General features: G+C 47.5%; 1 protein-coding gene across 2 annotated transcripts in view; it reads right to left on the bottom strand.

Annotated features, from left to right (window-relative positions):
* Positions 1-27,004, bottom strand: part of LOC147683419 (autophagy-related protein 16-like) — a 127,116-nt gene extending 100,112 nt beyond the window's left edge. Inside the window, exons 1-2 of one of the 2 annotated variants that reach the window (XM_086943854.1) lie at positions 26,797-27,004; positions 9,692-9,773 (exon numbers count right to left, since the gene is read on the bottom strand). In XM_086943854.1, coding sequence (XP_086799980.1) covers positions 9,692-9,773; positions 26,797-26,887 — 173 coding nt within the window. In that variant the 5' untranslated portion in view covers positions 26,888-27,004. Of the gene's footprint in view, positions 1-9,691; positions 9,774-26,742 lie in introns of both variants that reach the window. The other variant, XM_086943855.1, reaches the window with a different exon arrangement.
* Positions 27,005-27,306: the final 302 nt, after the last annotated feature.

Raw genomic sequence — 27,306 nt, forward strand, 5'->3', positions numbered from 1 at the left:
TGGTAGCGCCACACGTCCACGAGACCCAGGTCCGTAAGCTGCGTCCTGAGGGTAGAAGACATTGCTCCCGCACCGTTAAAGGGGGCGCCCGCGCGATCCAGCTCGGGGTCCCAGACAAGATTGAAGTCTCCGCCCAGGATTGTATTAGCGTCGCCCGTTGGGAAGTGATCCCGCAATAGTGTCTGGAGGTATTTGTCCTGCGACTGGTTGGGTGCATACACACATCCTAGAGTGAACCGTGCACAGCCTATCTGTACCGTGGCTCGGAGGAAACGCCCGTCAGTGCTTTTAAAGGGTTTCACGGGTCCCCGCCTAATGCCAGCCCTGCAGAGGATTGCCACCCCCGCTGTCTTGGTGTCAGAGGATGCCCAGAACTGAGTGGGGTATCTAGGGTGCGCCATGCGTTTGATGTCCCCTCTGAGAAGGTGTGTCTCCTGGAGGAGAACAATGTCGGGGGAGTGGAGCAAGAGGTAGCGCCATATCTGCCTTCGCTTGTTGGGAGAGTTGAGCCCCTTGACGTTGAGGGAGAGGACCTTCAAGGGTGTAGGGATGTTTGCTGTCATAGCGCTAAGGGGGGTTGGAGTCGCGCAAGTCCCGCCCTAGCAGACCTCCCCGCAAGCAGGGCAGCAGAAGCGTCAACTCGTCGCCAGCACGGCAACCCCCGCAGGACCCACCATGCCACCCCTCCGCAAGCGCGGGGAGAGAACAGGAAGAGAGGGATGTGTAAGGGGGAAGTAGGAAGAGAGGAGAGAAAGAAAGAAGAAAAGGCGCAGAAGGGGAACAGAACCAAAACAGGCCAACGGGGCCAGTGTACAGTGTCCCAGGTACCGGACATCCTCTACCCGAGGGTTTGGACGTACTCAGGAATGTCAAAGGGAGGGAGCGGAGATCTGGAGAGGTAGTGTGCAAACAAGTCGTCTCAGAGCCCGTCTACCCCGCTGCCTCGAGGTAGTTCGGGGGGTGCGCCGGGCCGTGGGGTCCATTCAGCCCGGTCAGGCGCCCACAGGATGCTGGGGCGCGGTGATGCGGTACTCGGCCTGGAAGAGGCGAAGGGTGTTGTCCATTTCTAGAGCAGTGGGATCAGGCCACCGTGATGGAGGAGGGCAAGGCCAAGCGCCCAGTTGGCAGGCACGTGCCCAGGGTAGCTTGAGATACAACAGCAATGATCAGCGGCCGTCCCCACCCTCCGAGCCAGAAGCGAGGAGTTGGGAGGCCTGCTCCTCGCGGTCGCCCTCAAGGGAGCGGATGTGTGCGATGATGTCCTGTTTGGTTTGAGAAGCAGAGAGCGCGTCCACCGGAGGGGACCTTCGGCGGGGGCGCACAGTAGACCAATCTGGGCGCGGAGGGGCCTTCTCCGAGCGGGGGGGGCGAGTCGGGCTGTGGTCCGGGGACTCCGGCATGCCTAGCAGGTGCGCCGCTTCTCGGTAGGACCGGAGAGCCCTACACTTGCCCTCCCACCTGAAGATGAGAGCAAAAGGATGGCCCCACTGGTAGGAGACGTTGAGGGTCCGGAGCCTCTCGGTGATCGGGCGGAAGACCTTTCTTCTATGGAGTGTTGTGGGGGCCAAGTCCTGGAAGATCTGGATCCTGTGGCCTTCGTACCGCAGGTCTGGATTGTCCCTAGCTGCCTTCAAAATGGCCTCCTTCTCAGTAAAGTAGTGGAGTCTGGTGACGATGTCGGGTAGGAGGCCCGCTTTTCCTCCCGCTCCAAAGACTCGGTGTGCACGGTCGAGGCGCGGCGGGGGGGCGTCCTCCTCTCCCCACACCGCCTGCAAGAGCAGGGCCACGTAGGCCATGGTATTAGTCCCCTCTTCTCCAAGTGGCACACCCCGTATGCGGAGGTTGTTGCGTCGTCCCCTGTTTTCCAAGTCCTCCTGCTTGATCTGGAGCTGGATGTGTTGTTCCTCAAGGGTCGCCACTCTCTGCCAGATCTGCTCCAGATCTTCGGTGCGGGAGTCGACCGTTTTCTCCAGGCCGTCGACTCGATCGCCGAGGTCAGTGACTTCCCTGCGCATTTCTTTGACGCAGGTGTGGACCTCCGTTCTGAGGGATCCAATCTCTGTCTTCAGATCAGCCATGAAGGAGGTCATGAAGGCCTGTGTCACCGGTGGAGAGTCGGCTGGCGGTGGGGGCTTCCCCCCTGATGCCGATGAGGGGCCCCCGGAGGATGGTGGGGAGCCCGCCTTGCCCCACATAGAAGCTACTGATGCCCCTCTGGTCGTCGTGGGCGGGGGGTCCGGCTTGGTCCCCTTGCCGCGAGTCATGGTCCACTCGAGGCGTCTCAGGGCAGTGGGGGGCAGGGTCGGCTTCCACGCACAATCGCCGGGCCGAGATGGGGGGTGCTTCGAGGGAGGTCGCACTGGTGCCCTGTGGTTTAGCTGCCCGGGGTCCACGATCTAGGGCTCAAGGCCACGATGCAGGAGATGGCAGTGCGTGCCGCTGCCCTCGCAGGTCCGTAGCCGGGTCCGTCCACTGACAAGGCGTGGGACGCACTCAAGTTGGAGGAGTCCAGAATGTGGTGGGGCCGCTGGGGCGGGAGCAGATAGTGCAACCGGGGAGGCAAGGTAGCGATGAGGCAGGAGAGACGTTAGGTGGGTGATGGCTACAGGTGTCCCACGGCAGATCGGGCCTGGGGCCCACAGGCGGGGGGCCTCCGAAGTCTCTTGGTAAGGCGCAGTCCCCCTGTCCCACCAAGGTCAGGGCCTATTCCCAGAGCAGCGTCCAGCCATCCCCATCACAGCAGCCGAAGAGTGTCCAGGAGGGCCCCCCAGGCGTCCCAGCTCCCTAGCAGCGGGAAGCCCAGCGCCGGGAAAAGCAGAAGGCAAAGGCTCCCGGGGTCCCTGTGTGGTCGCGGCAGGTTCGCCCGGTCTGCGGCCCACCAGGCTTGCCGGGGCCGGGCCTTAGCAGGGAGGCGGCCAGAGGACTTGTCCAGAGGATGTGGGGCTCACCAAGGCTCAGGGCTCGCTTGCACGCAGCGATCGGGCTGCTCCCCAGGCCGCTGCCAGTGAGTCCAGGGCAGCCGGGGGCACTCCGGCAAGGATCGTCTGTGAGCGGGATCAGCCCTCCGCCGAGGGGGGAAGTTGGCGGGAAGGCCAACCGCCAAGCCCCGTAATCGCCGGACCCCCCGGGAAGGCGGCAGGGGGGGGAAGTCAGCGCGCTGCAGCTCACCGGGTGGGTCCAGCGACGGGCGATGGAGCAAGGGCTCGTGGGCAGGGGCTGCCGGCAATTCCTCGGGTCCGGGCCTGCTTTTCCCGCCGAAGCCGGGGGCTCGCGTAGGCTCGGCGTCCAGGCCGCCGCTGTGTGCCCCGCTCGTGGCAGCCCGGCTCCAGCAGCTCCGGCGCGACTCCGCCGGCGACAGGCTGGTTCCGCTGGTGCAGGGAGTCCACGGGTGGGAGCAGGGGTGCTCCGGAGCCTCACCCGGGACGCAGTGTCGGGCCTCTCCCCGGGAACCAGGCCAGGCGTGTCAGCAGAGGGTCCACGGCAAGATGGCGACCAGCGGCCGACTGCGGGGGTCCCGGAGGCCGGTGCTGCAACCACTGAATGCCCCACAGCCGCTGCTCGCCGCCGAGAAAAGACACCAGCAGGGTCGTTGGCGTACGGGGGGACCCCAGTGGTGGATGTTCCCCCGAAACTACGCAGAAACAGGCCAATTAAAGCAGCGGGGCGACGGAGCTCAGGCGAGACACGTCCGCTCACATCGCTGTCTCGGCCACGCCCCCAACTTAATTGTTTTTATCTGCACAAACCAATATGGATAGAAAATGTGGTAATGTACTTGCAATTTTCTTTGAGTTCCCAATCCATGAAACAACAATCAGAACGGACTTACTATTTCATGATGAGCATTCATATTGTAGTTCACAGACATCAGTCCTGTATCAGTAGCAGTATTGCAACTGAGAAAACAGGCACTTGACGTTGCAGTACATGAATATGTGCTTGTACTTTTGTCCTTTTGTGTTTCATGGTTGCAAATGAACATCGATGCAGCCCATGTATACACTTTAGTCTTCGATGGTGTGAGACAGGGCAATGGAGACAGTTCATTGTATTTCTCCTCAGGCATGATATTTATCGACACACCACTGTCAATATTAAAATGTATTAAGCAATTGTTTTTTTCGCAGTGTAATTTTCAGACAATGTTTAAATGACTTTTGCGATTGGACTCGTTGACTTTTCCTTCTTGGACACGTTTTCTTGCAGTAAGTCTGACATGCTCATGCTTTTCTGAGGTAAACATCAACTTCAAACACACGTCCTTCTCACTGTCACTTGACAATGCAAATGACAAACTTTTGGACAAAGATTTAGACAACGATCGACTTTGTTTAGTGTCACTTTACCTCAGCTGATGTTGCCATTTGGCCTTGTTGGCTTGCGTAGACCATCACTTCTGGAAGTTTTGAGCGTCCATTTTGTTTTCTCGTCATGACACACTTAGCTTACCTTCGCCGTGAAACCCCTTACAAAATGATTCTCCTTCCCACAGCCTTTGCATAATTCTCCAATGGCTGGACATTTATCTTTGTGCAGAAACAAAAACCCACACCTAAAGCATAGTTTCTCTTTCTTTAGGGACATAACTTTGTGTCCATCAGCTTTGTGTTCCTGCTTACTATTCATGTTCAATCATAACTGACTCATCCTGGGCTCAGCCGGCCTCCATGTCACAGCTTGTCGATCAGCACTTTCTTCAGCTCCGGCAATAATGAGAACTTGCTCCAGACCAAGGGTTTCTATCAGCATTTGTCGTCTGAATGAATCGGACAGACATTCGTCGATAACTCAAAGACGTTTAGCTTCTTCATCATTAAATTTAGTGTTTGATGGGCATATAAAGGCTCTCAATAAACCGGTCAACTAATTCAGCAGCTTTCTGACATTTTTGACTGAAAATATATCTTTTGTAATCAACATTCAGCATTGGATTGAACTGAGATTCAACACTATTTGATTTGACGATATGTGACTTTGTCTTATTCCTCTTTTAATCCTTCACCAGCAATATTTTTAAAGGTATTTGACAATCTTTTTGTTGCCATTTACTTCCAGTACATCGATCAACTCATCAAACGTTCTATACAGGCAGTTCTTCTGCCACCAATATACTGCCTTTTAGCAGTGAAAACTGGAGGTGGTGGTTTCAGGAAGGCAGCAGCTGTATAACCATTTGTGAATCTTACAGACATGGAGAGTCTATGCTGCTCACCTACACTTGCATCATTCATACCATCGGCAAGTCCTTGCTACATGCTTGCTTCAGGGTCTTCATGGCCAATCTCGATGGGTAGAGCTTCTTTTTACGTGATCATCTGTGCATTTCAACTCTTGAATGACTTTCGAGTTGTGGGGCATGCACCTGGCACTTTTGGTGGTGTCCACTTCAAGGATCAACTGCTCCATATTCACAACCCCGGGTCTTCTACTTGGGTCAAGGTGCCCACAGCTGTGTTATGATGACTCTTCTTACTCAGCTCTTGGTAAGCACCACAATGATTTCTCAACCTGGTTTTCACTGCCTTTAGTGCTTTTCTGTATTTGGCTATTTTTGCTGCTAGCGGTTTCTAGAATTTGTCTGTGGCTGCTTCTTGCACTTCTCTGTACCTGGTTGTTTCCGCCTTTAGAGTTTAATCTTCTGTATGACTTATGGCACTTTGTTGCATTGTGGCAGTGTACCTATATCGCGGCAATGACAGCAGGTTTCTGGCCAATGAGGAGTACCCTTCTCAGTAAGACTTTCGCTATCATCAAATATTTTACATTAGCTAGAGCGGCGCTTTGACTCCACATATGCCAAACATCGATCTTCACTGTGACTGAGGCACATGTGGCACATACAAGCAGTTTGCTGGGCCATGGCAAAGTCTCTAGGAGAGCACTATAGATCTTTGGGTTATTTATCCCCTATCTCGTCGCGAGTTGTAGCGTCCTTCCCAGCCTGGGTCCTCGTAAATGAATACGGAACACACAAAGATTAGTATTACATGTCTTTATTCCTCAGTGTGTAACTCTGAACTCAACATTCTAAACATGAACTATATTCACCACAGCCGAACACTTACGTCATAGGTCTACGGAGTCTATCAGGAACAAAAAGGGTCCTGTCATCGCTAATTCACACAACACTACGCCATTTAAACATACATGCGACACCCATGAACAAATGGATGGTGCACCTGGTGTAAGGGACTAAAGTAACACTTTAGAAAAAGAGGCTGGGGGCAACTATCCCTGTACAGGCACCATTACAATAACCTGCTCTGCTACATAATCAGTAGCTGCTACCAATGCTTGATCTTTACAGCTTGATGGGCTGCCAGCAGCCATTCACAGTGATGGAGAGGTGCACATGGTCTACCCCTCCAGACCACCAAGCCCATGTCTGGGTTGCCCTCCTTGTCGCATAAAAGCATAACTGTCATATTACTGACACCAAAAATCACAAATAGTCACAGACTTGCTACTTGGGTAACTCAGAGCAAGGGTGATCACACTCCAGAGTAACAGAGTGGACATTATCGTCCACCCCATGTCATTTATCCAATACAGACAGCTCAAACCCAGGACCCTCCTGACAGCCACACTCATAAAGGATCTTTCTTTAAAAAAAGTTTGGAATGACTTCTCCTCAATGGGTACTTTGAATGCACCATGCTAAAATAGTACAAAGAATAATGGATGGAATGCTTGAATTAATCTTTGCAACTTGTAATCATTCTTAGGTGCAGTTAAGTCCATTGTTTTTAGTTTTAGTTTGTCTGTACCATACACAAATCAGTTTGGACGCGTTCCAAAAGGGATAGTCCCTGCCGAGCTTCAAGCCCATACCCCCTCTGAACAGGAATACAAGAAACTCCAGACTAAATTCAACCTTGCTGGGCCTCATCAAGTAGCTGTAATTTGAGTCCTATGTCACTGTGAGCTCTGAACCATAGGACATGGTGACAAGGAGAATCCGGGGTATATTTCTGTGATGGAGGCAGGCTATAGGATGTACTTGTGCTGCAAAACAGCAAGTAGCTAACTGAATTTGCCCTAACGGTCAGCCAGTGTATTATTATTATTATTATTATGTTTCTTATATAGCGCCAGAATCGACCCCCGAAGGGGTATCTCCGCGCTTGCCTTGGGAACCCGTCCTGGCTTTTCCCTGTGAGATAGCCCCTACAGGGCATCCCCAAGGTGAAAGCCAGGCATCCCGCCGCGGGGGCCGTTGTGGAGATTAAGCAAGCTTAATGCCCAGAGTTGCAGAGTGTGAACCCATGATTAGGTCAGGCACCGAAGCGAGAATTATCGAGTCCATGGACATTTTGAGCTCCAGACCCTGCCGCGTCGGGAATTGAACCCTGGTCCCGGGTTTGACCTCTGCTTCAGGGTCTGCCTGCTCTAACCAGTGAGCCACACTTCTCCAGGTTGGCAGACCTACTTAAAAAATACATAGCATTTTCCAGGCTCTTGCATACCTCATGGAGGATTGCATACACTGCATGTGACTGCCACTGTCCACCCAAGGGTGATACAATGTAAGAGGATCGGTTTCAAAACGGTTATCAAGCAGAGCAAGAGCTGTAGTTAGGAGGTGCCATCAACACCACCCATGGCATACCCTCCGTAGAAGTCACGTGCAAGGCCAACCAATCCTGCCCGATCATTATTTGCAGGGACATGAGGATTCCAAACATGCAACCAAAAGGGAAAGGTCCTCACACAATTCATGCCTACATCAGTGAGTCCAGTTTTTTTCTCAAATTGGACATCAACACCAAATACAACCTATTGAAATGAGATACTAACTCATGCAATATGATATCCTCAAAGCGAGCTTCGAGTGTATTGCTGCCTCACATTCAGGGTATTATTTGATATAAGAGGGACTTCAAAAGCATTTAATTAGTGCTATTAGGGCTTTGGAAGTCTGTAATGAATGTGGATAGCTTGATAGATGGCAACAATAGCTAATGGCAAAACACACAAGATGATGGACGGAATGTTGCATAGTGGCAAATCATTCACCCCATTCACTCCAGTGGCGTAATGAGCATGGTCCCGTGCTCATTACGCCAATGGAGCCAAGCTATCCTGGCTGATGACAGCTGATAGCCAGATATCGTCCTAGGATGCTTGATTCCGGTCCAGGGAAGACATGGCTTGGCAGTTCGGGCTGGACTGTTCCCATGAGGCACAGGGTCAAGACTGATTTGTATATGGCCATGTCTGAACTGGGGTGGCGTGGTGAGCAAAATAACAATGGATTAAACCCAGATCTGTGACTGGGGGTGAATGTTTTGCCACTGTGCAACATTCCGTCCATCACCTTGTGTGTTTTGCTGTTTGCCCTATGTGGGAAGGGTTTGCCCATACGTGGGTCCCGTGCTCACTACGCCACTGGAGTCAAGCTATCCTGGCTGATGACGGCTGATAGCCAGAAAGCAGACCTAGGATGCTTGATTCCGGTCCAGGGAAGACATGGCTTGGCAGTTCGGGCTGGACTGTTCCCATGAGGCACAGGGTCAGGACTGATTTGCATATGGCCATGTCTGAACTGGGATGGCGTGGTGAGCAAAATAACGATGGATTAAACCCAGATCTGTGACTGGGGGTGAATGTTTTGCCAATGTGCAACATTCTGTCCATCACCTTGTGTGTTTAACAATTGCTAATGGCCACAATCAGCGACTGGAGGGACATTGCAACATCTGAAAGAACACTGACACACAGAGGCAAATCAAAACACCGAAAACTCCAAGTGGAGTGGGCGAGGGTAGAAGTGGCCTCTCTCCATTCCTCACTCCCATCCAAAAAATACATGAGACCACACATTTCCTGGGCCTGGCCAACTACTATAGATGATTCATAACAAACCTGCAGAGCCCATGGGGAGCCAACAAAGAAAGATGCTGAGTGACATGGAGGGTCATTAAAAAAAAAAAGGACTACAAAAACCATAGTGGCCGACTGACTTTTGCAGAGACACACAACCCCTGGTGGATGTCAGATCATCTGGGAATGGCCTGAGTGGATGGTTTGGTTATGTGGGAGGGTTTAAATACAAGTGGGAAAAAATTGCCCAGATGCCTACGTCAGTAGGTTGCTCTCTGGGACTGAGCAGTGACAATCACAAATCAAGAACAAGTACTTACGATACTTTCCCACCTACCACTGTGGCTATCTTGTCCAAATGGTAACCAATCACATACCACTCTTAGCTAACTTACGACCAAGAGTGGAAATGGAAAATAAATATATGAACTAATATGCACAAAAACATTCAGACTCTAGAAATCATCACAACTTTGATAGCAGGGATAATAAAATACGGTCATGGGGTGTGTGTTTAAGGGGGATTCAGCCTTGTCTTACTGTCACACACTATACCATGTCCCTTTTAATGCAACCAGTCTTACTACACTCTTCTCCAACCACAGCACAACAAACTTCCAACCCGGTCATATTTCCGCCAGCCATTACCCCTCCCCATATCCTTCATTCCCTCTGTACCCTGCTCCCTGTACACCCTACCCTCAATACACACACCTGTTGTATCCTTTCTCTCTATCCCAAACCATCTCTCCACTCCAGACATTAACTATTCTCCCCATGCAATCCCTTCATTTTCACAGCCCACAACCTCTTCCCATACTGACTGTACCCCACATAACCTACCTCTACCAACCACTCAGTGACGTACCTGAAGTCATTCCTGTGGGTTTCCAGCTGCAGTTTCTCTGCTAGAAAGTTTTGCAAGTCCAGGCGATCGAGGAGTTTCAGATCTACGAGAAAAAACATGAAATAAGAAAAATGACAAAGGAGCTCTGTATTCTCTATCCTTCACATGACTCCAGAGGACCGAGTCAACACGCCGCATGAAGCGATTAACATAGTTTCCATTAACTCAGTGTTGCCAGCATGCCCCGCTCCCTCACATATTATGAAGGGAGGTTGCATGCTTGTAGCCTTCATTACCTAGATATCCTACAGCATAGTGTGCAAGTGGTTTCACACGGTCACCTCACTTAAGTCCTGATTCCACAGTGACCCAAGTCATTTCCATGTTACTGAGAGAAGCGAGTGAAACCTTTCTTCAGCTAGCGATCCGCAGCTTGCCTCAGTCACCCCACGTCCAAAGGCAGAGTTAGTTACACGTGTTATGTCCATGTTTCCATATTCACATTTAAAGCCTCCTAATATTGCCCCCTAGCTGCTATTTTATTGTTCAATGTCAATGCCAGTAAAAAAAATGGGAAAAGCAGTGAAACCGGTATTTTTTTTACTTTTTGAAATATAAGCCTAAAAACAGCGAACATTGATGAAATAATGTCAAAGTATTTCAGAGCTGCCTGAATTATTTCCCAATCTTTATTCAAGCATACAGCCGGATAATGAAAATATTGCAAAAGAACACCAAGAATGTTACACAAATCCATTTTCACACACCAGCTATTAGTCCTTCAAAAATAGCAAAACACGAACAAATGGCATTTTTTTTTGTTTTTTTGCTGAGAACAGTGGAAACCCTACAGCCGCCTTAAAGTTAAATTGAGGCTTGCACACATCCACCACCCACTATGCTGTTTCTTCAACAGCTACAAAACATCTTGGAATATGCCATACCTAATATTACAGCAAGAAAGTGTTTCCATTTCACTAGCCTCGGCTATTTCACACCACCCCACACCACATGGACATAACAGGCAAGTAAAATATCGTCATCATGTATAACAGAGACTGGATGCAGCTAAACGGAACCTCTCTTTATGGTGAGAAGACAGGGAGGCTACTTGTGAACAATTAAAAATTTTCAAACATACGTGACAAGAATTTTCAATTCTATTAAGGACACGGAGGCGAGGATTATGCTTATCTCATTTCTTTACTAGAAATGCTCAGCAGCCAATCACAAAACAGTAAAGAAAAACACAACTACAATACCCATGAACACTCTGGGTATCACCTCGTAAACCATAGAGTAACCACTATATAAGGTCCCATAGAGAATACCACATCCTCTTTCTTTGGCAATTTTAAAACAGTTCAAATGAAGAAATTCTCAGTCCAAAACGAAGACCGTGGAAGAAAAGGAAACACTGTGAAGCAGCAGCCCACTGGAAAGGAAGACGCAATGCTTGCAGCAGTAGAAGAAAAACTGGAATAGGAGACAATCAGACAGATCAAAGGACCGTACAGAAATAAACCTCATTTAGGATCAGAACCTGAAAAGAAACAGAGTCGTAATATACCATTCCACCATAGTAGAAATATGTAGTAGAAAGAAGGGGGGAAAAACAAAGAGTAGAGATAAACAATACACCATTTACAGTTGCAAGAAAATGGCAACAATATCATCATAATTGAAATGCAGAAAGACAAATCTGGGTGGGATAATCCTCGCCTCCGTGTCCTTAAAAGAATTGAAAATTCTTATCATGTATGTTTCTAATTTTCAATTCTAGGTCAGGACTGGAGGCTCCGATTATGCTTGTTTAAAGCTGTGCCACCACCACAGATGCAATATCAACAATAGGTTTATAATAGAAAGATTTAAACATAGAGTCAGACGACCAATCAGCAGCCTTCATAATGTCAAGCAAAGTCACTCCCGTAGAAAAAGCTTTGGAAGCCATAGCCCCACGTGCGGAATGCGCACCAAATTTGGAAATATCAATACCGGCTTCATGCATGAGCCATCGTACCCATCTCGCTAAGGTAGCTGGGGTCACAGGATGAAAAGGCTTCTGTAGAGCAATTAACAATTGACCATGTTGATTCTGTCGAAAAGGAGCAGTACTCACCTCATAATCCTTAATACACTGAACCACGCAAAGATTTGGGTTATTTGGAAAAGAGGGATAATTAACAGAAGACGTATTACATTTGGAGCGTCTGGAAATAGTAAAAGAAACACCTTCAGGTGAGAAAGTACGACCTGCAAGATCCAGAGCACGAACATCGGAAACACCTTTTCACGAAACTAAACACAGTAACATAGTCAGTTTAGCTGAGAGTTGTTTGCGGGATAACGAAGAGTTTGAAGGCCAAGCCTCCAAAAAACACAAAACAATGGAAACATCCCATAAAGCCACATATTTTGGACAGGGCAGTTTTACCAGCCGTATACCTTTGAGTAACTTAGAAATCAAAGGATGCTCACCAGCAGGTTTGCCATCGACAGTGATATGTCCCGCCGAAATGGTAGAATGAAAGGTATTTACTGTCCTATAAGCTAGACCTGATGAAGCAATAAAGGCCGGAAAATTCACAATTAAAGAGATATCCGCCAAAGCGGGATCCACCTCCCGCTAAGAACACCAACCACACCATAGATTCCAAGCTGACGCATAACGTTTGTGTGCATTGGGAGACCAAGCCTTGCTGATAAATCTGGCAGCGTCTCTAGAAAGACCTGAGATTTCTCAGTGTTCCCCGAAACCCGCCATGCCACTAGAAAGAGCTGACCCGATTGTATGAGGGGATGCGGGTTGAGAAGAGGGTCCAGCAACAGGTTCCATCTCTGGGGAAGAAGGAGCGGCACCGCACAACTCATTTCCAGAAGAACCGGGAACCAAGCCTGAGCCCTCCACAGAGATGCGATCAGAATCAGCTCCGACTGACAATGCTTCGTGCGAGCCAAGACCCTGGGAATCATCACAAACTGGGGAAATGCATAACACAGGAGAGGAGGCCAGACCTGGAGAAAAGCATCCGTGGCTAAGGCTTCCGGATCCGGACGCCAACTGAAAAACAGGGGAAGCGGAGTGTTGAGGCGAGAGGCGAACAGATCTATCGGACATTGACTCCAAACCCGGGACAGAGACCGGAATACGCAAGGAGGAAGCCTCCAATCGCTGAAATCCCTCAGATGACGAGAGTTCCAATCGGCCATCAGATTGTCGTGACCCGGGAGATATTCTGCAGTAATTGTGATCTGCCGTTGATGACAAAAGTGCCAAAAATTCTTGGCAATCTCTGCCAGAATTCTGGATCTCGTCCCCCCTAACTTGTTGACATACTGAACCGCTGAGACATTGTCCATGCGGAGGAGTATGCAACAGTTCATCATGCGCGGAGCCAGACAACAAATCGCAAAAGACCCTGCCAGAAGCTCCAGGCAATTTATATGGAGAGACAATTTCTTCTGAGACCACCGGCCTCCCGTCGACATCTGGCCGCAGTGGGCTCCCCATCTCCACAGACTGGCATCGGATTCCATCACCACATCTCGGGACGTTCCGAACAGGGCTCGCCCGTTCCAAGACTCCATGTGCTCCAACCACCATAACATCTCCCACCTCGCATCCTCCGGCAGCGGAACCTGATCCGAATAGCGGAGGCCTTTCTGGAGATGCCGGATTTTGAGACGCTGAAGAACCCGGTAATGCAAAGGACCCGGGAAGATCGCCTGAATCGAAGAAGCCAGCAGACCGACAATCCGAGCTACCGATCTCAATGAAACACTCTGTCTGGACAAAACCAACCTCAACTCCCTCTTGATGGATCTGATCTTCTCATTGGGCAAGAGGAGTTGGCAAGAGACCGAATTGACCAGGAAACCTAGGAATTCTATCGACTGAGAGGGACTGAAAACAGACTTCTGAGGATTCACCAGAAACCCTAGTGATTGTAAAAGATCTATTGACCAATTCAAATGAGTCATCAACAGGAGAGGGCAATGTGCCAAAATGAGAATGCCGTCTCGATATATGATCAGACGAACAACCTGGGCTCGCAGAGATGCCGCAACGGGTCTCAGAAGCTTCGGGTGCTGACGAGAGGCCGAAAGGGAGAACTTTGTATTCGAACCAAGTCCTTAGCCACTGGAATTGGAGGAATCGTCAATGAGGAACGTAGATCGGAATCGACAAGTAAGCATCATTCAGGTCGAGGCGGACCATACAATCCCCTTCCCAAAGAAGATCCCTCAGATGGATGCCCTCCATCTTGAAGTGGAGATAAACTACCCCTCCTTTGAACTCCTTGAGATTGAGAACCAAATGGATCCGCCCCCTTTTTTCTGGACCAGAAAGACATTGCTGGCGAAACCCTGAGGATGACGGAAAGTCTGAGCTATGGCCCCTTTGGCCAGAAGAGACTTGATTTCCGTGGAAATTACCTCTTGATCTTGAAGGGAAAAAACTAGGGGCGAAGGAGGATGGGACTGATGCGGACAACTGTAGAACTCTATTTTGTAACCTAGGACAGTCTCCAACACCCAAGCACCGCTCGAGATCAGACGCCAATTTGGAAGAAAAAAATTGTATCCTGCCCCCCAATATGACCTCTGAGGCTGGGATCAAACTCACCTGAATTTGAGGAATTGTGATGTCCTCCTTGATTACCACGGTAGCGTCCTTTTTTGAATTGCCCTCTCCCTTTTCGGGAGGGATAGAAGGAGGACTTATTACTGGTGTAAGTTGACTCTTGACCACTTCTTCTCTGGGACTGATATCCACGCTGGTTATGTGGGTTGGACCCACGGTCGAACGATCGTCCCCTGTATCGTCCAGCCCTTCCAAAAACCGTGCGGAACGCCCGTTGAAGAGAGGATTGAGCCTTGTCGAGCCCACTAAAAGTTGCGACAAATTTGGTTAATTCCTTAAGGAATGGCTGGCCAAACAATAAAGTGATGGGGAACACACAGTGTTGTTTAAATGCCCCTCACACACCAACAGGCCCCTTGGTGTCATGCTTCATCATCGGGGCCTTCGCACCCCTCTACGGGATGCGGCGTGCTGCGACTCGCGAATACGCAGGGGCACTAGAAAGTGAGCTATGTGAGGGGGTGTGTTGCTAAAGTGTGAGTGAGGTGAGGTGAAAAAGTGAATGGTTAAAAAATACCTGGCACGTGGGTGAAAAATAATTTTATTAAATCCCCGGCTGGTATTATTAAAAGAAGTGCAGGGCGGGGTTGTAAGAATACGGGTTAGGGTATTACAACCACTATAAAGGTGTCAACATGTTTCGGAGCGCGGGGGCTCCTTCTTCAGGACAAGGATAAGCACTTACCCTCCCCTTACTCACATGTAAATGTAAAAGTGTAAAAAATGATTACAACAATGTGTAATATACCTAACAATGTTATATATGTAGGTGGATGTAGTTGCGCCCAATTGGCGACAGATGAAAACCTGTGGAAAGAAAGCACAGATGAACACACTGGTCTATAGTGCACAGACCAAGAGAGAAGAAAAAGCTTCTCTGAATACAACAAGGTAGACCCAAAAATAAGGGAACCCTGTAAGGAAAAAAAGGGAAAATATATATATGGACAAACACAGCACTTACAGACATATATACATAACAAAGAAATACTCTCTGCTCAGATGGAAAGAGAGAGGGAGCAAAAAGCAGGTAATGTAAGGCTTACTTATAGTTCTCAAATATAAGACCTCATGAGCCTATGCGTGTTATTGGGGGATCCTTCCTTACTGCTCAGAAAAAAGACCTAAAAGACATTGATATATGGGATTCAGTTTGTTATAGGCACCAAATGCACCAAAGCGCCAGAATAATGCTCCTTTACATGACCCAAACTCACGGTTATTGCAATGGCTAGTTGCCTGCCTTCCCTCAACGCGGCTCCGATGAAGTGAGCATAGGTCGCGTCAGTAACCCATTTTATACTCTGCCGATAGGTAATTAGTGGTGGTAAATTGAATAATGAGGCCCGGCGAATGCCCAAATACGGAGTTCGTATTCCCAGGGAATCCGGTGCTGCGCGATCGGCTTACGCTATGTAACGCGCATGCGCATCCCTGCCTCGCACAGCGTTAAAATGCGCATGCGCGGCAAATGAAGTAACCGCGCATGCGTGGAAGAGTGGCACTACGCCGCAGTGGGCAAAAACGCATGCGAGGGAGATGGATGTACAGCGAGCATGTGCGTTGAATCTACAAGGGGCTAATAATGTGCAAGGACACTATAATGGGACAAAAATAGACATCGCTATAAAGGGCTGTGGAATTAATCCATATAATGGTTCAATGCGTACTTGAGAAAGGGCAGTGGGTATGATGGTGGAGAGGGAAACTAGCTCGGTGGGGACCTTATATCTTAATGAAAACCCAGTATAGGTTATGACCTTGCCATATCAAGTTGGATGGGTACTTAAAAAAGAAAGAGAACAGTGAGACTGACTCTGTGGAGGCATTATATCCTGATGACACACCAAAGTTATTTATAAGATGTGACCTTCCCATAACACGCTGGATGCAGAGTTCAGAGTGGAATGACCAAATACAGTTTATCTTAAGAGGTTCCAAGGAATGGAGTCATTGAGCCCAGTGGCATCGGTTCCAAGACGGAACACCCACCGCTGTTCTTTTTCCAGAAGGCCCACTTCTGAGGGCAGTTGTTCAATTATTGTCCACTGTAACTCGTTGACACAGTGTTGGTGTTCAATAAAGTGGGCTGACATTTTTGTTGTAAGTTTTTTGCACCTGATGTTGCTTTTGTGCTCATTGAGTCTCACTTTCACTGGTCTTGTTGTCATACCCACATATTCTTTTCCACAAGGACACGTGATCAAATATACAACATTCTTGCTGTTGCAATTAGAAAAATACACGTTGTTCCCAATTTGTCCCATTTGAAAAAGTCAAAGTCAAGCTTTTTCTGGTAAGATGGCAATTGTTACAGTTGCCACACGGGTGGTGGCCATGTATGCCCTGTAGTCTAGGCTGGTCAGTTTTTGTAGGGCATGGTCTTGTGTGGACAAGCATGTCTCTCAAGTTCCTGCCCCTTCTGTGTGCAAACAGAGGCTTCTCCAGTGATAGACTGCCACTTGTCAGTATGCGCCAATGCTTATTGACCAATTTTGTTACTTGGTTTGTTACTGGGCTGTATGTGGTGACACATACTGTTCTCTCCCCTTGATTGTCACTCCGTGGATTATCCTCCAGGAGGGCCTCACGGTTGTTATTTCTAGCTCTTTTCATAGCTTTTTGGATCACCGTTTCAGGATACTTTCTCTGCCTTAGTTTCATGCTGAGGTCTTTTGCCTGAGTTTTATATTTGGCAATGTCACTACAGTTCCGACGTAAGTGGAGGAACTGTCCATAAGGTAAGTTCTCCCTCAGATGACGCGGGTGGAAGCTGTCAAATCTGAGGAGACAATTCCTGGCCGTCGGTTTGAAGTGGGTCTCTGTCTTTAGGACACCTGCTTCATGATAAATATTCAAGTCCAGAAACACCATGCTCTTGTTTGACACTTGGTGTGTAAATCTGAGAAATGCATTCTGGTTGTTAAGCCAATGAGTGAACTCAGATACCGAGGTCTCATCTCCTTCCCAGATAACCAAAATGTCGTCAATATACCTTCGCCAGGTGCGGATCCTCGCCCTGTATGGATTGTTTGGATGGAGGATCTTTGTGGATTCCAGATGATGGACATATAGTCCGGCTAGGCTTGGGGCAAAAGTACTGCCCATACTGGTCCCATGTTTCTGCCAAAAGAGGGTGCCCTCATACTCGAAAAGATTTTTCGGGAGGGCCAGTGAAATGCATTCCAATACTACACTACGAGGGGTATGGTATTCCCAATCTGTAGAGTGCAGTACCTCCTCAATAATTTGTAAAGTCTCATCATGTGGGAGGCTCGTATAGAGGCTCTCCACATCCAGGCTTAGGAGCATCTGAGAGGTAGAATCAAAAGTCTGGTTTTGTAACAGTTGTAGTACTGCTTTTGTATCTCTCAGATACTTGTCAGTGGCTTGTACAATAGGTCTCAGAAAGGCATCAGCAAACTTGGACAATGGTTCCAAGATGGATGAAATACCGGACACAATGGGGCGTCCTGGAGGGTTTTCGAGGTTCTTATGCACTTTGGGTATGGTGTAAAAATATGGGATGCGTGGATTTTTCTGAATCAAAAACCCGGACTCTTTCTTGGTTATCCAATCGTGTGCAAGAGCCTCTTCAACCATGCCACCTATTCGTACTCGTAGTGACTCAGTAGGGTCTTCAGTTAGGATTTGGTAATTCCTATTATCGGAGAGAAGTCTCCTGCATTCTTTGTCATAGGCTGGGGTGGTTTGGACAACCACTGCTCCACCCTTGTCAGCGGGTTTTATGGTAAGGTTCTTATTCAACCTCAATTCTTTAATTGCCTCATTCTCCATTCTGGTCATATTCTGAAACACCCTTTGTTTATTTTCCAAACATTTCAGTTCTTGCATTATAGCTTTTTCAAAGGCCAATACCTCGACCGGGAGTTGGTGATCCAGCGGTGTGAAGGTTGACCTAGGTTTTAAACCTGTGTCTGAGGTCTCTGTAGGTGGTTGCTTATCTTTGAAAAAAGCCCTCAACTTAATAGTTCTGATGAAGTCCTGCATTTCCTTATGCAGAAAAAAATGTCTGGTTTGTTGGTGGGGACATATCCCAAACCTTTGTTAAGTACCTTTCTTTGCAAATCAGTAAGGGGCCATGGGGTTATATTAATAACTAGGTCCCCCTGTTGCTCGTTGAAGCTTGATTCGCCGTCATGTTCCTCGTCAACACCCGTGGGTCTGCCTCCTCTGTGGGCTGCCAATTGACGTTGTTGCCCTTCTTGTCCTCCCCCTGCGGGATCCCTGGCCCCAGGATAAAAAAGGCTGTGCATTCTGGGGTGCATTGGTTTGATCTGGAACCCATTGGGGGTACATTTGTCCCATTTGTGGAGGGACAAACTGGTACTGTGGGAATTGAAAAGGGGGCTGATAAGGATTGAATTGAGGTCCTTGAAAGCCTCGCCAGCCTCTCTGGCGTGGGAATTGAGGTCTTTGTTGTCGAAACCCTCCTCTTTGCTTTCTTTGTGGGAAGCCTCCTGACCTTGTGCTTGAGTTACTACCATCAGAGTTCACACTGTCCGTGTCGCTGGTATTGTCTTTCATAACATAGTCTGCTCGTGTGTATGGGTAGGCTCTTTCAGGGGTAAATCGATCTTTATCTTTTTTCAATTTGTTAAATTTGCTTTGTTTCAAGGTTGCCTCAAACTCTTTCATTTGCTGGTTCAACTCTTCCAAGCCTTTCTTTATGTCCGCTGGTGAAATGAAAGCTTTTAACTGGACTTCCAGTTTTTGGATCTCAACTTTCAATTCCACAGATTTTCTTGCGGCAGTTTGGACTATAAGCACCAACCAATCCCTGGTACAGTGCCATGAAATGAGTGACCATGCTTTTTTTAAAACAAGGTCGTCTTGGAAGATGAATGGTTCAGTTTTTACCAATAAACCCTGCGGGGCCATTTTGTTTCTTAAGTATTCCCTCATCAGTAAGCCATGTAGAGCTGTTCTGATTTGTGTTTTACGTGCATTCATTAATTCATCCCAGTCTGCTACAGCTGGGCCTGGGTCACTGTTGCTGAGGCCTTCAAAGGGATTAACATCTGCAAGAATACGGTCAATGTCATCCTCACTGTAGGTCAATCCATGTTCATCCTCCATGGTGTTAAATGAGGAGAGCAGGAAGGTTCAAGATAATGTACTGTTTAGTATGAGTAAGTGTCTGTGTAAGTCCAAAGGTGGATAATTAACAATGGGAAGGGGCTCCCACAGCTGTGCGCTGTCACTAACAAGGTTTCTAACAAAAGGGGGGAGAGAGAGAGTCAGTGGATTCAGTCTCCCTAGTTATACGAATAAACAAAGTAGAATCCACTCAGAGTGGCGGTGATCCCTAAAGTGATGGGGAACACACAGTGTTGTTTAAATGCCCCTCACACACCAACAGGCCCCTTGGTGTCATGCTTCATCATCGGGGCCTTCGCACCCCTCTACGGGATGCGGCGTGCTGCGACTCGTGAATACGCAGGAGCACTAGAAAGTGAGCTATGTGAGGGGGTGTGTTGCTAAAGTGTGAGTGAGGTGAGGTGAAAAAGTGAATGGTTAAAAAATACCTGGCACGTGGGTGAAAAATAATTTTATTAAATCCCCGGCTACAGAGACCTCAGACACAGGTTTAAAACCTAGGTCAACCTTCACACCGCTGGATCACCAACTCCCGGTCGAGGTATTGGCCTTTGAAAAAGCTATAATGCAAGAACTGAAATGTTTGGAAAATAAACAAAGGGTGTTTCAGAATATGACCAGAATGGAGAATGAGGCAATTAAAGAATTGAGGTTGAATAAGAACCTTACCATAAAACCCGCTGACAAGGGTGGAGCAGTGGTTGTCCAAACCACCCCAGCCTATGACAAAGAATGCAGGAGACTTCTCTCCGATAATAGGATTTACCAAATCCTAACTGAAGACCCTACTGAGTCACTACGAGTACGAATAGGTGGCATGGTTGAAGAGGCTCTTGCACACGATTGGATAACTAAGAAAGAGTCCGAGTTTTTGATTCAGAAAAATCCACGCATCCCATATTTTTACACCATACCCAAAGTGCATAAGAACCTCGAAAACCCTCCAGGACGCCCCATTGTGTCCGGTATTTCATCCATCTTGGAACCATTGTCCAAGTTTGCTGATGCCTTTCTGAGACCTATTGTACAAGCCACTGACACGTATCTGAGAGATACAAAAGCAGTACTACAACTGTTACAAAACCAGACTTTTGATTCTACCTCTCAGATGCTCCTAAGCCTGGATGTGGAGAGCCTCTATACGAGCCTCCCACATGATGAGACTTTACAAATTATTGAGGAGGTACTGCACTCTACAGATTGGGAATACCATACCCCTCGTAGTGTAGTATTGGAATGCATTTCACTGGCCCTCACGAAAAACTTTTTCGAGTATGAGGGCACCCTCTTTTGGCAGAAACATGGGACCAGTATGGGCAGTACTTTTGCCCCGAGCCTAGCCGGACTATATGTCCATCATCTGGAATCCACAAAGATCCTCCATCCAAACAATCCATACAGGGCGAGGATCCGCACCTGGCGAAGGTATATTGACGACATTTTGGTTATCTGGGAAGGAGATGAGACCTCGGTATCTGAGTTCACTCATTGGCTTAACAACCAGAATGCATTTCTCAGATTTACACACCAAGTGTCAAACAAGAGCATGGTGTTTCTGGACTTGAATATTTATCATGAAGCAGGTGTCCTAAAGACAGAGACCCACTTCAAACCGACGGCCAGGAATTGTCTCCTCAGATTTGACAGCTTCCACCCGCGTCATCTGAGGGAGAACTTACCTTATGGACAGTTCCTCCGCTTACGTCGGAACTGTAGTGACATTGCCAAATATAAAACTCAGGCAAAAGACCTCAGCATGAAACTAAGGCAGAGAAAGTATCCTGAAACGGTGATCCAAAAAGCTATGAAAAGAGCTAGAAATAACAACCGTGAGGTCCTCCTGGAGGATAATCCACGGAGTGACAATCAAGGGGAGAGAACAGTATGTGTCACCACATACAGCCCAGTAACAAACCAAGTAACAAAATTGGTCAATAAGCATTGGCGCATACTGACAAGTGGCAGTCTATCACTGGAGAAGCCTCTGTTTGCACACAGAAGGGGCAGGAACTTGAGAGACATGCTTGTCCACACAAGACCATGCCCTACAAAAACTGACCAGCCTAGACTACAGGGCATACATGGCCACCACCCGTGTGGCAACTGTAACAATTGCCATCTTACCAGAAAAAGCTTGACTTTGACTTTTTCAAATGGGACAAATTGGGAACAACGTGTATTTACTAATTGCAACAGCAAGAATGTTGTATATTTGATCACGTGTCCTTGTGGAAAAGAATATGTGGGTATGACAACAAGACCAGTGAAAGTGAGACTCAATGAGCACAAAAGCAACATCAGGTGCAAAAAACTTACAACAAAAATGTCAGCCCACTTTATTGAACACCAACACTGTGTCAACGAGTTACAGTGGACAATAATTGAACAACTGCCCTCAGAAGTGGGCCTTCTGTAAAAAGAACAGCGGTGGGTGTTCCGTCTTGGAACCGATACCACTGGGCTCAATGACTCCATTCCTTGGAACCTCTTAAGATAAACTGTATTTGGTCATTCCACTCTGAACTCTGCATCCAGCGTGTTATGGGAAGGTCACATCTTATAAATAACTTTGGTGTGTCATCAGGATATAATGCCTCCACAGAGTCAGTCTCACTGTTCTCTTTCTTTTTTAAGTACCCATCCAACTTGATATGGCAAGGTCATAACCTATACTGGGTTTTCATTAAGATATAAGGTCCCCACCGAGCTAGTCTCCCTCTCCACCATCATACCCACTGCCCTTTCTCAAGTACGCATTGAACCATTATATGGATTAATTCCACAGCCCTTTATAGCGATGTCTATTTTTGTCCCATTATAGTGTCCTTGCACATTATTAGCCCCTTGTAGATTCAGCGCGCATGCTCGCTGTACATCCATCTCCCTCGCATGCGTTTTTGCCCACTGCGGCGTAGTGCCACTCTTCCACGCATGCGCGGTTACTTCATTTGCCGCGCATGCGCATTTTAACGCTGTGCGAGGCAGGGATGCGCATGCGCGTTACATAGCGTAAGCCGATCGCGCAGCACCGGATTCCCTGGGAATACGAACTCCGTATTTGGGCATTCGCCGGGCCTCATTATTCAATTTACCACCACTAATTACCTATCGGCAGAGTATAAAATGGGTTACTGACGCGACCTATGCTCACTTCATCGGAGCCGCGTTGAGGGAAGGCAGGCAACTAGCCATTGCAGTAACCGTGAGTTTGGGTCATGTAAAGGAGCATTATTCTGGCGCTTTTGTGCATTTGGTGCCTATAACAAACTGAATCCCATATATCAATGTCTTTTAGGTCTTTTTTCTGAGCAGTAAGGAAGGATCCCCCAATAACACGCATAGGCTCATGAGGTCTTATATTTGAGAACTATAAGTAAGCCTTACATTACCTGCTTTTTGCTCCCTCTCTCTTTCCATCTGAGCAGAGAGTATTTCTTTGTTATGTATATATGTCTGTAAGTGCTGTGTTTGTCCATATATATATTTTTCCCTTTTTTTCCTTACAGGGTTCCCTTATTTTTGGGTCTACCTTGTTGTATTCAGAGAAGCTTTTTCTTCTCTCTTGGTCTGTGCACTATAGACCAGTGTGTTCATCTGTGCTTTCTTTCCACAGGTTTTCATCTATCGCCAATTGGGCGCAACTACACCCACCTACATATATAACATTGTTAGGTATATTACACATTGTTGTAATCATTTTTTACACTTTTACATTTACATGTGAGTAAGGGGAGGGTAAGTGCTTATCCTTGTCCTGAAGAAGGAGCCCCCGCGCTCCGAAACATGTTGACACCTTTATAGTGGTTGTAATACCCTAACCCGTATTCTTACAACCCCGCCCTGCACTTCTTTTAATAATACCAGCCGGGGATTTAATAAAATTATTTTTCACCCACGTGCCAGGTATTTTTTAACCATTCACTTTTTCACCTCACCTCACTCACACTTTAGCAACACACCCCCTCACATAGCTCACTTTCTAGTGCTCCTGCGTATTCGCGAGTCGCAGCACGCCGCATCCCGTAGAGGGGTGCGAAGGCCCCGATGATGAAGCATGACACCAAGGGGCCTGTTGGTGTGTGAGGGGCATTTAAACAACACTGTGTGTTCCCCATCACTTTAGGGATCACCGCCACTCTGAGTGGATTCTACTTTGTTTATTCGTATAACTAGGGAGACTGAATCCACTGACTCTCTCTCTCCCCCCTTTTGTTAGAAACCTTGGCCAAACAATAAGCCCTGAGCTAGAGAGCCCGACTCAGACGTTGATAATTCAGCTAATTTTGGATCCATTTTCAACAAAATAGAGCGACAGCACTCACAGGATACTGCACAGTTGGCATTCCCTAACTGGCAGATGGCCCTCTGGGACTAACCAATTAACTCGTCAGGGTCAATGACAGTTGCAGACTCTTTGGCCCGAAAGCCTAAGTCTAGAATCTTTGTAAGGGCACCCAGAAGATCTAACATTTTATCTTGACATGAACGCAAAGCCCTGTCTATGCCCTTTTTTGGATCCTTGGCATACTTCTTGAAATACGTCACCATCGTTGGATCCACTTCTGGGGTATCTGCCTATTTGTCTGCCAAATCAGGGCACGGACATTCCGACCGTAGACGGGTCCGCACATCCCAGTCGAACGGTTGGCGAATATGTGCTTGAACATACTCCGCCACTTCCGGAGACGGAAGCCAAGATGTGGAGTTCGGGTGCACAATATCTGCAGGGTCGAACGTAAGCAGTTGGGGATGTGATGGCGCATCCACAAAATGCTCTATACGAGCTTTCTTACATGGAGGAGGAACATCCTGATCAGAGGACGAAGAAGAAGATGTATTGCCATCATCGGTCTGGAGATTTGGAGACGCGCGAGCAGCCTTGGACGACTTTCCAGAAGCCTGCTCAGAAGACAGCGCCTTGGCCAGTTTAGCAAAATCCGACTGGTGTGGATTTTTGGGAGATTTTGAAGAACGCCCTGAAGAAGAAGGCAACCAGCCTTGTTGAAGCACATAATTTGAAAGATGACGCTTCAAGGGCTCAATTGCGCGGACCAGCGCCTTATTAACAGAGTGTTGGGCACCTTGGTCCAGGGCCTCCACCAAATCCTGTTCCATAGAACCAGAGGCCTCCTCATCATAATAATAGCCATCTTCCTCGGAATAATCTCCCATAATTACACAAAGTGTAACAATTCACGCCCACTAGAGGAAGGAAATTCAAAAATGCTGACGGCAAATATATAAGGGGGAGAGGTAACCCCAAAGCAAGCCAATGGAAGGCAGGCAGCCACCTGACTGAAACAAGTAATAAAGTGTGGAGGGAGGGCCTGCTGACAAAACAGGCCACTCTAGGCAATGGTTATGAATATTATACAGCCCAAAATCGATAATATGCAAATTAGGGCGTAAATAGGGACCAGACACGCAGGCTGTGGGCATGAGCTATTGAAAATGCTGCTCTGGCGTGCAATCCTCCGTGTCAGCACGGAGATAAAGAAAACGGCCGCCGCGCATGCGCGGTAACAGCCTTCTGCAGAACGCTACAGAGAGGACCGCGTGAGCAGTGCGCCCGAACCGGGCAGGCGAACACCCGCAACGGCGGCAAAACGAATGACAACACAAAGAAGCGCAAAGCGCAAGGACACTACCACGAAGCTGGACACCGCAGCGGCAATGCGTGAAACACAGCTCAAACACAGGCAGCATGCAAGTAAGCAGAAAGGAATACTTCAGTTAAATATATAGCAGTAATAACACATTATATGAAACATGTAAGGAGATAAGGCACTTAACTGGCTGCGGAGCAGCAAAGAAAGAGGGTGTGGTATTCTCTATGGGACCTTATATAGTGGTTACTCTATGGTTTACCAGGTGATACCCAGAGTGCTCATGGGTATTGTAGTTGTGTTTTTCTTTACTGTTTTGTGATTGGCTGCTGTGCATTTCTAGTAAAGAAATGAGATAAGCATAATCTGTGCCTCCGGTCCTGACATAGAATGATTGTCACATCTTCCTTTCACTTGACCTGAATTTCTCCTACTCAAAGATAAAGCCGAGAAGGTATATAACTTTGGCCTAGTAATTTTCAGTCTTTGCTTCATTCTTTATGGTCAAGAATGCGTTCTTCCACCCCACTTGTTGTACGGAGTAAAACTTTCGCTACGGTATTGACTTTAACAATTTCAAGCATTGATATGTTATTGCGTCATTTACATTTTAATTCCACCCACTACAGTTTACAGCATGAGGTAATGGGTTAGCTGACTCCAGCTACTGCTAACTTCACTTCACTGACTGACCTTTTTCAAGAAGCACATCCACACACAAAGCAGTATCCTTCAAGTGCCAGGTACTACTGTGGCAATGAATGCATTTTGAGACTGAAATGTTTTAGTTTTTTAGACAGTGTTTTTTTCCTTTTTAAAGACTGATAAGGACCTGACAACAAAACAATGACTGCGAAAGGCTGAAAGCCAACACCAGTCCTATTCACTTAGCCAATGCTTGTTTTTATTTTTTGGTTTTGGCACTTCCTTCCTTCTCGGCGTACTGATTAATCCCTTGACATTTCCAGATAAAAACAAATGTGTAACTGTAGGGTCCACGCTGCCTGCAGTTGGGTGATTTGTCCGGTGAAGTCTGCTTTATATTTATCTCTGACAGCTTCTGACAATGTTCTGCCATAGTACTACGGACATGTAATGAGTGAGTTACAGTGAGAGAATCTGAGATTATGGAGTGTCGACCTGTGCGAGTAAAGATGGGTAACAGAATAGTGACTCAGATCAGAAATGCTACTTTTTCCAAAACGGTAACTATGAAAATGCTACACAATGGCAATCTTAAAACTTGACAGATGTGAAAATATTATCCTGCATTTAAAATCGGATACACGGGACTACAGGTATTAGAATGCAAGAAAAATACACGGGTTACGTGAGCCACTCTCAGACTGCCATTGTAAACCTAGCTCTTCCCAAAACCAATTTCCCCACCCCACACACTTTTTCCTAAAAGATCACACTGTGGAAATGTTTATACGGTCTACAGACATAACAATAACGCTCATTCTCAAATTCCCAGCATGCCTCAGACATCCTACATTATAGCGTGGAGGGGTTATTAGCCTCAAACATCCCCTGGTTTTGCTTTCCAGCATGATTCGCTTAACCAGGCTGGACAGGGGGTACACATTTCCGTAGCCTGCAGTACGTAGGCACCCGATTTCCAAATATGCTTTAATAGCTACCAGAACACAGCTGGACCGGATGCCAACGTTTACATATCTCCAGTAACAACTAACTTTCCCACCATACTTCCAGTAACCCTCGTGGCGCAGTGGGTGGGTTTTAGTTACATGTCTCCAGCAGCCCCTCGTAGCCCTCCTTCTGGTTCCTGTCCCTCCTCTGCAGCTCGACTCTGATGTGCCTTTTCCAGGTCAACTCCATGTCAGTTTCAGTTTAAAGAGCCCAATGCTGCGGATGAGCGTTTCTACGTCAAAACAAGAGTGCATCATAGGAGGTTTAGTTCCCTGTTGTGAATGCACAATCTCTGCGTTTGTTACTAATGCTCTTCTCGGATAATAAGAAAGAGGTAACGCCAACAAGTTGTTTTCACAAATTAGACCAAATTAGATATTGTAATACCATACAATACAAATTAGGTACGCCCACTGTGCACTTCAGACAGAGAAAATTAACCACGAAGAGTGCCCCTGAACCCGTGTCCAACCTTGGGGCCACATGATGGTAGAGTGAATCAATAAAGATAATTCGATTTCTTCCATTGTCAGAAATCTATAGAAATATTTATCCATTTCAGGAAATACTACAGTTATTTGCTGTTGAGTTTGGGGAAAGTACCTCCA

This window comes from Lissotriton vulgaris, chromosome 11 (genome assembly GCF_964263255.1).
Source record: "Lissotriton vulgaris chromosome 11, aLisVul1.2, whole genome shotgun sequence".
In the NCBI taxonomy this organism is placed as follows: Eukaryota; Metazoa; Chordata; class Amphibia; order Caudata; family Salamandridae; genus Lissotriton; species Lissotriton vulgaris.